Source organism: Panicum virgatum, chromosome 5N, assembly GCF_016808335.1.
Source record: "Panicum virgatum strain AP13 chromosome 5N, P.virgatum_v5, whole genome shotgun sequence".
NCBI lineage: Eukaryota > Viridiplantae > Streptophyta > Magnoliopsida > Poales > Poaceae > Panicum > Panicum virgatum.
The window spans coordinates 3,718,596-3,731,978 of record NC_053149.1 but is presented as its reverse complement, the minus strand read 5'-3'; the positions used below and the strand labels follow the sequence as shown (position 1 = coordinate 3,731,978).

General features: G+C 46.7%; 2 protein-coding genes across 3 annotated transcripts; one reads left to right on the top strand and one right to left on the bottom strand.

Moving 5' to 3' along the window:
- Window positions 1-1,593: 1,593 nt before the first annotated feature.
- On the bottom strand, window positions 1,594-3,838 carry LOC120675984 (PRA1 family protein F3-like). 2 transcript variants are annotated; one of them, XM_039957187.1, is made up of 2 exons: window positions 3,048-3,838; window positions 1,594-1,779 (listed from the first exon to the last, which is right to left on the bottom strand). In XM_039957187.1, the coding sequence occupies exon 1, from the start codon at window positions 3,629-3,631 to the stop codon at window positions 3,053-3,055; it is 579 nt and encodes a 192-aa protein (XP_039813121.1). In that variant the 5' UTR covers window positions 3,632-3,838; the 3' UTR covers window positions 1,594-1,779; window positions 3,048-3,052. The 2 variants fall into 2 exon arrangements, with proteins under 2 accessions (XP_039813121.1, XP_039813120.1); XM_039957186.1 differs by lacking the exon at window positions 1,594-1,779 and adding an exon at window positions 2,490-2,922.
- A 6,003-nt stretch (window positions 3,839-9,841) lies between these two features.
- On the top strand, window positions 9,842-11,734 carry LOC120673643 (venom phosphodiesterase-like). Its single transcript, XM_039954590.1, has one exon. The coding sequence runs from the start codon at window positions 9,964-9,966 to the stop codon at window positions 11,365-11,367; it is 1,404 nt and encodes a 467-aa protein (XP_039810524.1). The 5' UTR covers window positions 9,842-9,963; the 3' UTR covers window positions 11,368-11,734.
- Window positions 11,735-13,383: the final 1,649 nt, after the last annotated feature.

Here is a 13,383-nt window from a genome sequence, read left to right as displayed (position 1 = left end):
ACATCATATGTTATAGATCATAGCATGAAATCATCTAGGTCGTCATCCCAGTTGACAAATGGTGGTGTGCAGGTGGTGTAGTATGGCTCGACGAACCTCTTGCCTTTCCCTTTCTCTCTTTTCTGGATCTACGTTCATGTACATGAGAGAAATATCATGTGTTGGAGGCCATGGTTTGGGGGTATGAAGTCATCCATGTCGTCATCCCAGTTAACACAAGTTTGTGCTACAAGTGGTGCAACATGACTTGATGAACCTCTTGCATTTCTTTTATCTCTTTTCTGGTTCTAGGTTCATGTAAAGGGGGAGGAACATCATGTGTTGGAGGCCATGGTTTGGGGGGCATGAAGTCATCCATGTCGTCATTCCAATTAACACAAGTTGGTGCTTGAGGTGCTGCAGCATGACTCGACGAACCTCCGGTCATCTGTTCTTGCGCAGGCCAAGTACTATCATCCGAAGATCTTATCCACCTCCTTCGTCTAGTTTGTGGCATAAGTCCACCGAAGATACATACCAATTTACGAAAATTTGGTATCGGTTTGTTAATCAACTCCGTGTCCTCGGGGTAATCCTAGCATATAATTAAACAACAATGTTACTGTTTCATAAATATGGATTCCAAATGACGGACGTGATTAGAACTGAATGAGAGTTATCTTAATGTGCATCTCATACACCTCTGGCCGCATCCATATCTTACAAGAACTTTGTAAGAATCCAATGATATTAGGATGATTCGCTAGTTCACATACTCTTATGTATATCTTCCGACGTTCTAGCAGGTGTTCCTTTACATCTTGTGTTGTAATACCTCGAAATAATGTAAAATCTTTAAACTCTACTACTTTGGACAACACCATCTCTATCGTACCATCCGTTAACGGATCCAACTTCTTACTGATAACAAGATGGGTCATGATATCAAGTATTATACTAGATTTTTCTTCGGTCCATGAAAATCCTCCACAATTGGAGGCAGTCATTGCCTTATGCCGCAATATCAATAAGGTACTGTCATAATTCTATTCTAATTCATAATTAATTTAAAAACAAGTCTGTAATAGTACTGAAATTGTAATACTAAACGAGTGTTCTAAAGCACCAAATCTAATTCAGCTAATCCGCTAATTAAATTAAATTGTTATACAATATCAATGGATTCATACGGAAGATACCGGTAGATCACAAGTGCGCAATTCGGCAGAACTTCGCCGCTTTTCTTCTCCTCACTCCTCTCTTTTTTTCTGAATTTTTGGTGCAATTTTTGGGCTCAAATGAGAAGGGAATTGAGGTCAGGGATTATATAGGGTGGGAGACCCCCTGTCGCTCGTGGGGGGGGGGGCGACAGGACCCCCTCCCTCCACACACACCCCCGGCCAGGGACCTCTTTGCAAATTCAAAAAAAAATTACATTAAAGTCCTGTCGCCCGTTGCTTGGGCGACAGGACCCCTGTCGCCCCTGGGGCGGGCGACCGGGGGCTCTTTTCGAAATTTTTCAAAACGGACATATATTTTTGAAATTTTTATTTTTTAAATATAAAAAAGAAAAAGACGCGCGGACACGCCTAGCGGCGCAATCTGGGCCAGCGACGTGCGCCGGGGCCGGTCTTGGTCATAGTCTACTTTGCTGCTGCTTGCCACCGCGGGGAGGAGAGGGATTCGGCAGGCCCTCCATGGAGCCGCCGCCGCTAGGGAAGGGGGCTCGAGCGCTCGCCAGGGTAGCACGGGCTTTTTGCGCGAGCTGACTTGAAGGGGTAACGGCAGGCGTGGACGGACCTAACGGAAGGGCCAAGAAACCAAACAAATTTCAATCTGGGGCCAAATAGCTAAGTTCAATTGAAAAAGGGCCAAGAAACTAAGCCCGACTTTTTTTAGGGCCAAGAAACCAATTTACTCTTATTGGAAAGAGATCTAGTTAATAAATCCAGAAATAACATGGCTGCTTGGAAATAGAAAAATGAAATGGAACAACAGAAAATGTTTTCCAATGCAAGCCAGCGCACCAGACCTTACAGAAGTTAGACCAATTGAGCTTACATTCTAATTTTGAACGTTAGTTCCCAAAGTCAGCAGCCTCGGCAAACAGCTAAGCTGCTTGAATTAAACTGTTAGTTAGCTGTACCTCTCTAATGCCAAGAGCAAGTGGGGATGGAGCTGCCCCCAACTCCTTCCCAAACTGCTGACTCTCAATAAAATTAGCACCCTAATGGCCCAGGTTTGTTGATCCAATCATCCCCAAAAACTGCTGCCGCACGTCCAAAAGTTTTGGCTGGAGCTTGCAGTGACTTTTGAGGCAAGCTGATAAACAGATATACAATTGGCAACTACCAGGGGCCAGGGATAATATTAGATGCCAAAGGAATGACATGATGCAAAGAGTTATTTTGAATGCTTTGGGTAAGATTAAGATGACGGTGACAAGTGCTTGGGATGACACTATCTTAGCATATTCTCAATTGAACCTAGTTCGGCTAGACATTTTCAGATTTCTCACATGTCATGCAGACACTTGGTATCTTCATTTCGTCATTACAAGGTGTCAACATACCCAGTACATATAAATACAAGAAGTCTCAATCTATGTTTGAAAAGGGGCTAATTATCAGCTGACAGTTTGGGAAATTTAGAGAATGGAGAGGGCGGCGGAATGACAATGACTGATGATACAGCATAGGAAAACCTTCGTCGAGGGGCAATCGATTTGACCATGCAGTGCTTCTTCAAGACACCAATTAAAGTCAACAGAATTGCGCATGGTATCACATGATTGCGCCAATCGAAGCTCTAATTGGACAATTAGCTGCTCTAATTTATCAAAGGCTACAGCACAAGTAAAATTCGTGGAAAGAGAAGAGAAGCATAAGTAAGTCCAAACCATTCTCTGAACATTTGTGCCTCATGTCCAACAGCAGACGGCAACTACCAACAGCATGACAATGACAAGAACATATCGAGTCATTAACAGATCATACACCAGCATTAAACAATCATCTTATGGAGGACGGACAAGGAAGACGAATCAGAGGGCAGGGGCGATCTCACACCTGAGCTATTGCGGCAGCTGCTGAGGCACCGGCGCGTACCAGCGTCCGACCTCGTCGTCGGCGTTGTCCTCCGCCTTGTGCAGCGCGGCGTGCAGGACGACGAGCACGAGGCCGATGAGCAGCGAGGAGAGGATGTTGGCGGTGGCGTCGGTGAGCAGCAGCAGGCCGAGCGTGACGACGGCGAGCGCGGCGAGGACGTACCCGTCCGCGATGACGCGTCCGAAGAGGACGAGCGGCTCGTCGCGGAGGAAGTAGAGGACGAGCCAGGCGAGCATGCAGACGAGGAAGACGATGAGGGAGACGGGGTGCCAGAGCAGGGAGAGGAAGACGACGACGAGGACGACGATGGCGTAGTTCATGGCGAAGTGGACGAGGTTGGCGCGCACGTGGAGGTAGGCGTCGCCGAGGCTCGGGGGCAGGCCGATGGCGTGGATGTCCCCGAGCTCGCGCCAGGGCCGGCGCGTGGCCAGCGCCGAGGCGCCCCGGGCCTTGGCGCGGGAGATGAAGTCGAGCGGGGAGGCGCCCCCGAGGGGCGCCCCGCCGCCCGCGGAGGAGGAGGTGGGGATGGTGCCGTACTTGGACATGGCCGGCGGCGGCGGGGAGGGGGGGGGGGGGGGCTTGGATCGGAGTGGGGAGGCCGGGAGGGGGATCGGGGAAGGGGGAAGACCGGAAGACGATGGGATCAACGAATGGGCACGCGAGGACGATGCGATGCCGTACTGGAGGGGGTGGTCCACCGTCCAGTGCCAGTTGCGCGACACGGGAACGTGAGTTTCCAGAGCCTGCTAGTGCTAGGCGTGGACGGGGTTTTTTTCTTGATCGAACATACCTATATTAAAGACCGTACAAATACAGATATGTCCATAAAGGATATAGAGGACAGCTGTACCACCCTATTTGCACGGAGGCCCCTAAGAAACAAAGAAATTACAACGAAGCCCTTGGAACCTCTGCAAACCGATTCCTCCAGAGTCCGCCGCCGTCCGCCGCTGCAGGAGACCGCCGCCGACTCCAGTCGCCGCTCACCCCAGGTCAAAAGAAGCCCCATCGCACCATGGCTTTGAAAAGAGCCAGAAAGGACACCCGACTCCAGGGACGGGATGAAGCACACGCTGAACGACCATCGGCCGGGGACGCACCCCGAGCCCTCCTGACCATGAATCAGAGCTCGCCGTCGTTGACATCCGTCACTAGGGGAAGCTTGAGCTTGATTCATCCACCTGCCATCCATGGAACCCACAGCCACCACTCCATCCTTGATTCAAAAGGCCAACGCCATCGACACCTCCCGGTGGGAATGAAACGCCGACCGCCAGCACAGGGCAAAAAGGATCCATTCGAAAACAAATTGAAAGATCCAGAGACTCCTCACCACCTCGCCATCAACGACGAGTGGCAGGAAACCAAGCCGCAGTGGATCCAATCTTGCCTCTTCTATCCGACAAAAATCAAACAAAATCGGCAAAATCAATCCCCCGGCAAACCCTAGATAGAGGCACACTGACCTCACAAAATCAACAACGGAGAAGATGCAGGGACCGCCCTCTTCGCCGGGGATTATTCACCATCAGAGCGGCGCCGCGCATCCATCACATCCGAGCACCCTAGCTCCGCCGTCGACCTCAACAGCGAGCAAGACCTAGACCTAGATACTAATCTATCTAGTCTATATACAATTGCACGCTGATTCCCCAGCCCTCCTCCCTCTTGTAGGATCAAGAACACCGACTAGAGGGGGGTGAATATGCGGTTTAAAATCTAAAACCAACAACACTAGAGAAATTTAATTAGTAACAAAGGAAAGCCCTATGTCATGCTACTACTATCTCTAAATGGGTTTGCAACCTAGGGTGACAAGATACAAATCAAGCTCTAATAAAATAAATTGCTCAAAGTAAAAACAAGAATTAAAGTGAGCAAGAGAGGTAACCAAGCTTGACACACGAAGTTATCCCGTGGTGTCGATGACTTGCCGGTCACCCCTAATCCACGTTGAGGTGGATTCCAAGAATCAACCGCTGCTCTATCAAGAACCTCTTGATCTTGAGCCGGCTTGAATCAAGAAACCGCTCCACACCTCGATTCCACTAGAGTTGCTCTTCACCACTCCGGTGAGGTGAGCACAAGACCTCTCACAACCGAAATCGGGCTCCTCAACAATCTCCTTGGAGGAGCTCCACGAAATCCTCTTCTCCAAGCCGTCTAGAGAGCGGCAACTCCCAAGAGTAACAAGTCGATGACGCTTGCTTGAAGTTTCCCTAGTGCCACAAAGCCCAAACTCTTGATGCAATGCACTAGGAAGCCCTCACACTCTCAAGAATGCAATCTCTAAGCAAGGGTGTGTGAGAGAGGGATGCCTTAGCTCTATAGTGTCAAGTATGCAGTCCAAATGGCCAAGAGAGCCTCCCAATGGCCGAGCATTGGATATATATAGACATCCCCTCAAAAACTAGCCGTTACACTCTTTTCTGCGAAGTCGCGGACCGTCCGCGGTTCAAAAACCTGACCATCCGCCGTTATAAACCAGTGAGTCATAGTGCATTTAATGTGTGTCAGAACTATCCGTTACAGCCCTGGCGGACCGTCCGCGCCCCAAGGGCAGACCGTCCGCAGTTATGTGTTCCACACCACCAGAGACAAACATCGTCGCTGGTACAACTTTGAAATTAGCTGGCGGACCGTCCGCGCTCCAGGGGCGGACCGTCCGCCGTTCATCCTTGAAAACCACTAGAGACAACAATGTCTCTGGTACAAATTGTCAAATAGTCGACGGACCGTCCGCACCCCAGGGGCAGACCGTCCGCCGCACAGATCATCGCCTCAACCAGAGAAAACACCCTCTCTGGTACAATTTGAGTTAGAGCGACGGACCGTCCGCCCTCCTGGGCCGGACTGTCCGCCAGTCACATCTAATTTCCACCAGAGCCAAACATGCTCTCTGGTACGGGTGCGGACCGTCCGCTCTCCAGGGAGCGGATTGTCCGCGCTTGTGCAGTCAGCTCTCAAACTTTTCAAATATTGTCAAAGCGTCGTTAGCCCTCATGCATGCACCTAGACATTTTGAGCAAAATGGCACTAAAGACCCGTCAAGCACGAGTACACAACCCCTCTTGATAGTATGGCTATCTATCCAACAAATCCGGTCACTTTTCATCCACTGAACGCCTTGTGCCCAGTAAAATACAAAAGCCCTATTTTATACCTTTGCCTCGAGCCCGAGCTTTGCATATATTCTCCAAACTTCACACGTTCACAACCAAATCCCTTTCATCCGTGGATCAATGAAAGGACCGTGATGTCGCCTAGAGGAGGGGGTGAATAGGCGCACCTACAAATTTTCACTCAAATGCAGCGGATTAAATTCACTGTCTGCCAAACCCGGAACTTCCGGGTTTCAAATCCGGAACTTCCGGATTTAGGCTAGACAGTAGGTGAACTCGGAACTTCCGGATTTGTCAATCCGGAACTTCCGAGTTCACTCAGAACAGAGTGAACACAATAAGAGTAGTGCTAAAAATGAATGTAAATTCAAACCCCAATTGTAGAGTCTGCTCAGAGAAGTTCCTTGATCAGATTCACGCAGATCCTGCACATACGAAACAACAAAATCTCCAAGACACAAGTGTCTAATGGAGAGCTCCTCAAATCCTCAAACAAATGTAAATACAATGAACACAAGGATTTGTTTTACCGAAGTTCAGATTCACCCCGTGCACCCACGTGTGAATCCTAGTCTCCGTTGAGGAACCTTATATCGACTCCAAGGTCAAGCTATTTCCTCCTTCCACTATATGACCATGCGCCCTTGTGGCACAAGATCGGTGCTGCAACAAACTTGCCGCTGCTCACCACAATCCTTGGGAGCTAACCGGCGACGCCTAGCCGTCTAGGAGGCTTCACCGCCAAGAGTAACAAATGCGAATCACACAAAACACGGCTAATCTCAAGTGCTCAAGGTTTGCTGTGTTCTCTAGTGCTCTCAAGCATTCACTCTCTCAACCCAACTCAAGGATATACACTAATCACACAATCTCACAAAGAGAGGTTGGGGAGAGCTCAACTATGGCTACCAAGCTTCTTGGGACGACCAGCAATGAACAGAATAGAGCTTGGAACAGCAGCCCACCAAGGAGGGGGCTAAGGGGTATAAATAGCTGGTCCCAACAAAAATAACCGTTATGTGACAGTTAGAACCCGAAACTTCCGGATTCCACAACCTGGAACCTTCGGGTTTTCAAACCAACTAGCCGTTAGTACCACTTGTGCCAAATCCGGAACTTCCGGATTCCAAATGCCCTGGCAGCAAAGTTAAAATGTGTATGTGAGGCTTTTGTGTTTCTCTCAACTCACATGGGTTACTTGAGCACTGAGACTAAACCAAAGACCATTGTGATACATCCCTCTTGATAGTACGGTATACCTAAATTCAAGATCAAAGATAAATTACATTTCAACTTCTTGAGCTTCTCTTTTTCATCCTATGCCGTGTGTTGATCAATCACAATCTGAGGTGTGCATCCAACTTGACTTCTTTACTTTGAGCACATCTTCCTTGAGCTAGTGACCTTGAACCTTTATTCTTGAATGAAATCCACTTCTAGTTCAAGTCACCGTCTTCATAACAAGATTCTAGAAAGATTGATACTTGCCAATATGAACACCACACATGACCAAGATTCTTCAAGTTGAACCCAAAGAACGTTTCGTCATTCTAGCATTGTTTCCTCGGCACAACCACAATTGTCATTTTTCAAACTTAGTACCTAGAAATCCATTCCCGAATTCCAACTCTTCATCCTTGCATCACATATAGCTTCATGTAGGCTTGTATCACATTTAACTTACAATGAAATCCATTTTGATCATGACATCCTTTCTTCAGTACTTTGTGGGCATCAACATCTTCATTCTTTGAGCATACCCGCTTGGAGCTAGTGACTTTGAATCTTTGATTTGCATATGAGTGAAATCTAACTTGATTCACAAGTCACTTTCTTTACTTGAATAATGACACTCTTCAACATAGAGCTCTCCATGACTCTAGGATTTCCGGACTTTGACCCGTATCGGTTTTTTTGCTCCCCCCAAGCCGTCGCTTGTGTAGCCTCTTGAACTCATATTGATTTGTGTCATGCATGAAATCTTCATTTTCAGTTTGAATTCTCAATTCAATCTTATATGCAAGCTTTCCAATTTAAGACATCATATATGCATCAACTCATGTCTCATTCTCTTTTTGCCTTGTTTGCTTCTTTAGTTAATAACCATTTATCACATGTGACAAGATCTTCCATATTTGAGATTATGCATAAGCATATCACATCTCATTCACAAAACCTTTACTTATCACTTTAAATCCCATTTTGAACCGAAACAAGCCTTCTCATATTAAAGGCTTTATATCAACCATGAATATCTTGCTTTATTTTTCTTTTCTTGTTTTGCTTGTCACATACATATTTTACCAATGGGATAAACACACTTGCTTGCAACACATGAGCCATCTCATTTAGTACCCATTACTTAATTAAATACCTGCTCATGATCTCATGCAAACAAGTTAGTCCTTTAATCGTGTTGTCAATCAATACTCCAAAACCCACTAGGGGTCTAGATGCTCTTTCAATCAACCTATGCTCATTATCTCGAATGAAATTGTTAATCCACAAATCATTGTCATTAATTACCAAAACTCGAATTAGGGGCCTAGATGCTTTCATCTCTCCGATGCCATCTCGGTCGCCGGAGAGGGAAGGGGCCGGCGGAATCGTCGCCGGTACTCGACGTCGCCTGCTTTTCGCCCTCTTTTCCTGTAGCAGCGAGAAGGGGGAGAAGCAGCGAGAAGGCTCCCTGGTGTGAACGGGGGTTGGATGGATGGCAACCGGTGCCGCCGCCGCCGGGCCTGGGGTAGGTACATCGAGCGGTCGAGCCAGACCAGCCTCATGATTTGTACTAGTGCATTTTAAATTTGCACGTGCATTATCAAATGATTGCATTTTACTCGCAGCCAGTAGAGAGGTACATGTTTACGGAAATAAATTAAAACCATTTTTTCCGTATCTTGTTTTTAATGAAGAGGGTGTGGGGGTAGGCTGGATGTTTTAACTGAGTACATTTTGGAGATAGAGCTGTAAAATAAACTTATGGGCCAAATAGCACACGATCATGTTGGATCATATCTAATCAATCTGTGTGAAATGCATTAGTACTAATTGAAAGAAATTGATCAAACATAGGGGGTAATATACCGTTTTAATCTAAATCTTTACTATCTCGTAGGCAAGGGGTGGATCCAACATGAGGGCAAGCCCCTCCAACAATTTTTAGCCATAGATAAGGAGGGGGAAGAACAAAATAAGAGGAAGGATGAAGAATAAAAGAAATAAAAGTATAAAACTCTTCCAAAGTTAAATTCTTGGGTCCGCCACTACTCGTAGAGTGTATAGATATACATCAAGAAACTTAGATAGCAATACAGTGGTTAAGAAAGATAATATGCAACCTCTTTGGTAGCCACATGCTCATATATATACTTTATTTACATTAACAGTTTTTGCTAATGCCATATATAGCATATACTATGGCTCGTGTAAGCTGTTTTCATGACCAATTTTACAACTCAAATCTTGCAGAATATTTTTAAAGTATACTAATTGATATTGAAATTTTTCTAGGAAAAGCATTCTTAATTAATGTTCAGATGGACACTGTACTGTTCCCAACAAACTGGTCCACGGGCTCTAAATTCCTGGACTCTCTCGAGCCCACGACGCTAGAGGCCTGTCTATCAAACACGACCGTAGTCGTCGTTCTCAGATCCGGTCCACTCACTCACCTTTCCACAGAGAAAAAAAGAAGAAGAGAAGATCCAGTCCATCACAAGTCCATAGCAGCCACAGCATCGTCGGCGACGGCGATGGCGTCTCCGCCCATCACCGGCCAGCTCCGGACCCCAGGTGACTCGCCGCCCTTCACCGCTGCTCTCCTCCAGCCCTCCGTGCGGCCTGCGTCCCAACGCTCCACCGCCTCCCGCCTCCTGCTCCTCCTCACCGCCGCCACCGCCTTCCTCCTCATCCTCAGCCCGCCCATCCACTCCGCCGTGCCCGCGGTCTCCGCCACCGCGCGGCCGCTCTCCAAGCTCCAGAAGCCGGTGGTGCTGCTCATATCCTCGGATGGCTTCCGCTTCGGGTACCAGTTCAAGGCCCCCCTCCCGCACATCCGCCGCCTCTTCGCCAATGGCACCTCCGCCGCCGAGGGCTTGATCCCCGTCTTCCCCACGCTCACATTCCCCAACCACTACTCCATCGTCACTGGCCTCTACCCCTCCTCCCACGGCATCATCAACAACTACTTCCCCGACCCGATCTCGGGGGACCAGTTCAACATGGCCAACCACGATCCCAAGTGGTGGGGAGGGGAGCCGCTCTGGGCCACCGCTGCCGCCCAGGGCGTGCTGGCCGCCACATTCTTCTGGCCGGGTTCGGAGGTCAAGAAGGGTTCCTGGAACTGCCCGGACAAGTACTGCCGCCACTACAATGGCTCAGTGCCATTTGAGGACAGGGTCGACACCATCCTTGGTTACTTCGATCTCCCGTCTGACGAAATGCCACAGTTCCTGACCCTGTACTTTGAAGATCCTGATCATCAGGGGCACCAGGTGGGTCCTGACGATCCGGCAATCACTGATGCGGTTATCCACATAGATGAGATGCTCGGAAGGCTCATTGCCGGTTTGGAGGCTAGGGGAGTGTTTGAGGATGTGAACATTATATTGTTGGGGGATCATGGTATGGTCGGAACATGCGACAAGAAGCTTGTGTTCCTTGAAGAGTTGGCTCCATGGATTAAGCTGAAGGAAGATTGGGTTCTGTCTATGACGCCATTGCTGGCAATCAGGCCGCCAGATGGTGTGTCCCCGGCTGAGGTTGTGGCCAAGATGAACGAGGGGCTTGGGTCTGGTAAGGTGGAGAATGGGGAATATGTGAGAATGTACTTGAAGGAGGATTTGCCTTCTCGCCTGCATTACTCAGATAATTACAGGATCCCACCAATCATCGGACTGGTAGAGGAAGGCTATAAAGTGGAGATGAAACGTTCCAAGAGGAATGAATGTGGAGGGGCACATGGGTACGACAATGCCTTCTTCTCAATGAGGACCATTTTCGCAGCACATGGACCTTGTTTCCAGGGGGGTAGAACTGTGCCCTCATTTGAGAATGTGGAGATATACAATGTCATGGCTTCCATTCTCAATTTGAAGCCCGCTCCAAACAATGGTTCAGCTTCTTTCCCTGGCACAATCCTTTTATCGAGCAAATGAGCATGGATACACAGCTGAGCTGTGGTTTCATAGGAGTAAGGCCATGCTGCTGCCTGGTGTTCGCTTTTGGTTGTTGTTGTACCTGTTAAATTAGACTTCTGTCACTAGCAGCTATTGACTGTATCTGAATGAAAATGCTGCTAGTAGAGAGTATCGTTTCTTTAGGGACAGCATTTGGAAACATGATTCATGTCAAACCTTTAGCTGCTTCCCTGTGCTGGGTTTTTCTCGAGAGTTCATTTGAGCTCCGTAATTCTGCTTTAGATGATCATGATGCTCGTCCTATTGATAACATATGCATGGATCCGCGCCTCATGGTAAACCTTTAAACCTTTGTATTTCATTATGATAACTTTGTTGGGTCTTATATCGTTTCTTACTGTATTGCGCCAGGCGCGAATATGCATAATCTCATAAACATAGATGTGCCTAGTTACGCATCCCAATATATTAAACTGTAAAAAAAACTTGTGTGGTAGCATATCATGTATGCGAGCGGTGAAAAATCCTTACCTCCTGGCAAGTTCACGAGTTATTTGCCATACTGTGTTACTGTTTGTACTTTTTGATAGGTATTCTGTTCATCGTGCGCTTTCATCGTCATTTCGTACTGTGCCAGCAGACAAATGCTGCAACTGCTCTTTGTTTAGCTTCTATCATGAAAGCGAACAAGTGAGAATAGAGATCTTTCACTTATATGATCAAAGTAGGGTTTCTCATTTCTCAGATTATCTTGTGGATCCTGATACAGTATGAATGGATTGCTCCATTCCACAAAAAGTTTTTGCAAGGTTATTTGGAGTTTGGCTGAAGGCTACGTAAGACAGTTGAATGTACACTGCTCCAACTTGTAGTTTTCATGATGAGCCATGATTGCATTGTAACATAATAATTGGTTCTCTGTGCCTGTCTGCTAACAGTTCTTTCTGTTTGCAGTTGAAAGAACCCAAGAACTATTTGTCGGTAACTCTTTGAAGCACCATTTTTTTAATGCAGCTACTGTTTTTGTCTCACTGTGACACTATGGCCATCCTTTCTTTTGTTTCCTGCATGCTTTCAGTTTTTTTGTTAATTTTATCGGGTTCATTTGCTGAGTTTATAATAATGCATCTTATACCTTTGGTTGGAGGATTATTATAACAATTTGGAACAGTTAAGTCCTGATGATTGATTGCTACAGAGTTGTTTTTTTTTCTCTAACACATTGCTACAGAGTTGTAATGGCCTGTTTTCTTTCTTACATGATAATTTGGAGAAATTATAGCATTTAAGCTACCCAAAAATTTGTTGTAGGAGGACTAGTTTATTTGAATTTAGTCGCTTGCTACTGGGTCTGCCTGTTTTGGTTACATTTAGACCTTGTTACCTCCATATGGAGTCTCCATGGATATAATTGCTACCTTTTTCTTGGACCTCTTGGCAAGGAGGGCATCTCTCAGCCATCCAGCCTTAGAAATGTGATGTTCTATAGAACATTTCTCTGCTCATTTTCCTGTTAGATATTTTGTTTCTTTTGTGTATTCGTAACCAGCAGCTTGTCTTGTTTATCTGATCTGCCTCAATACTTTGCCTTGTTCTTCTTTCCTCCTCTTGCACATGCTTTATTAATTCTGTTTATGCACAAATGATATGCTAGCATTCACGTGAACACATTATTCACTTGAAGGCCTTTCTAATTAACTTGAATGTGCATATTCTATCAGGAAAGATTATTCAGACTTGGTTGCACTGAAAGCACTGTATTGTATCTATCTATACTATAAGGATCCTAACAATTGAAATTAACATGTACCAAGAAAAAACAAACCCACCTCTCACAGTGTCCCCACCTGTCGGGAAGGTGGACAATGAAAGTCTGGTGATGAGGGAAAAAACCACTCTTTCTAAAATGTTTCCCATGTTTTGGCTTGTTTTTTTCACCATGGGCAATCTACCCACTAATTGTACCCACCCAAAATTCCCTCCTCAATCCCCTTCCTAAACCTTCCTAAACCGTGTACTGCGACAGCCTCTCCC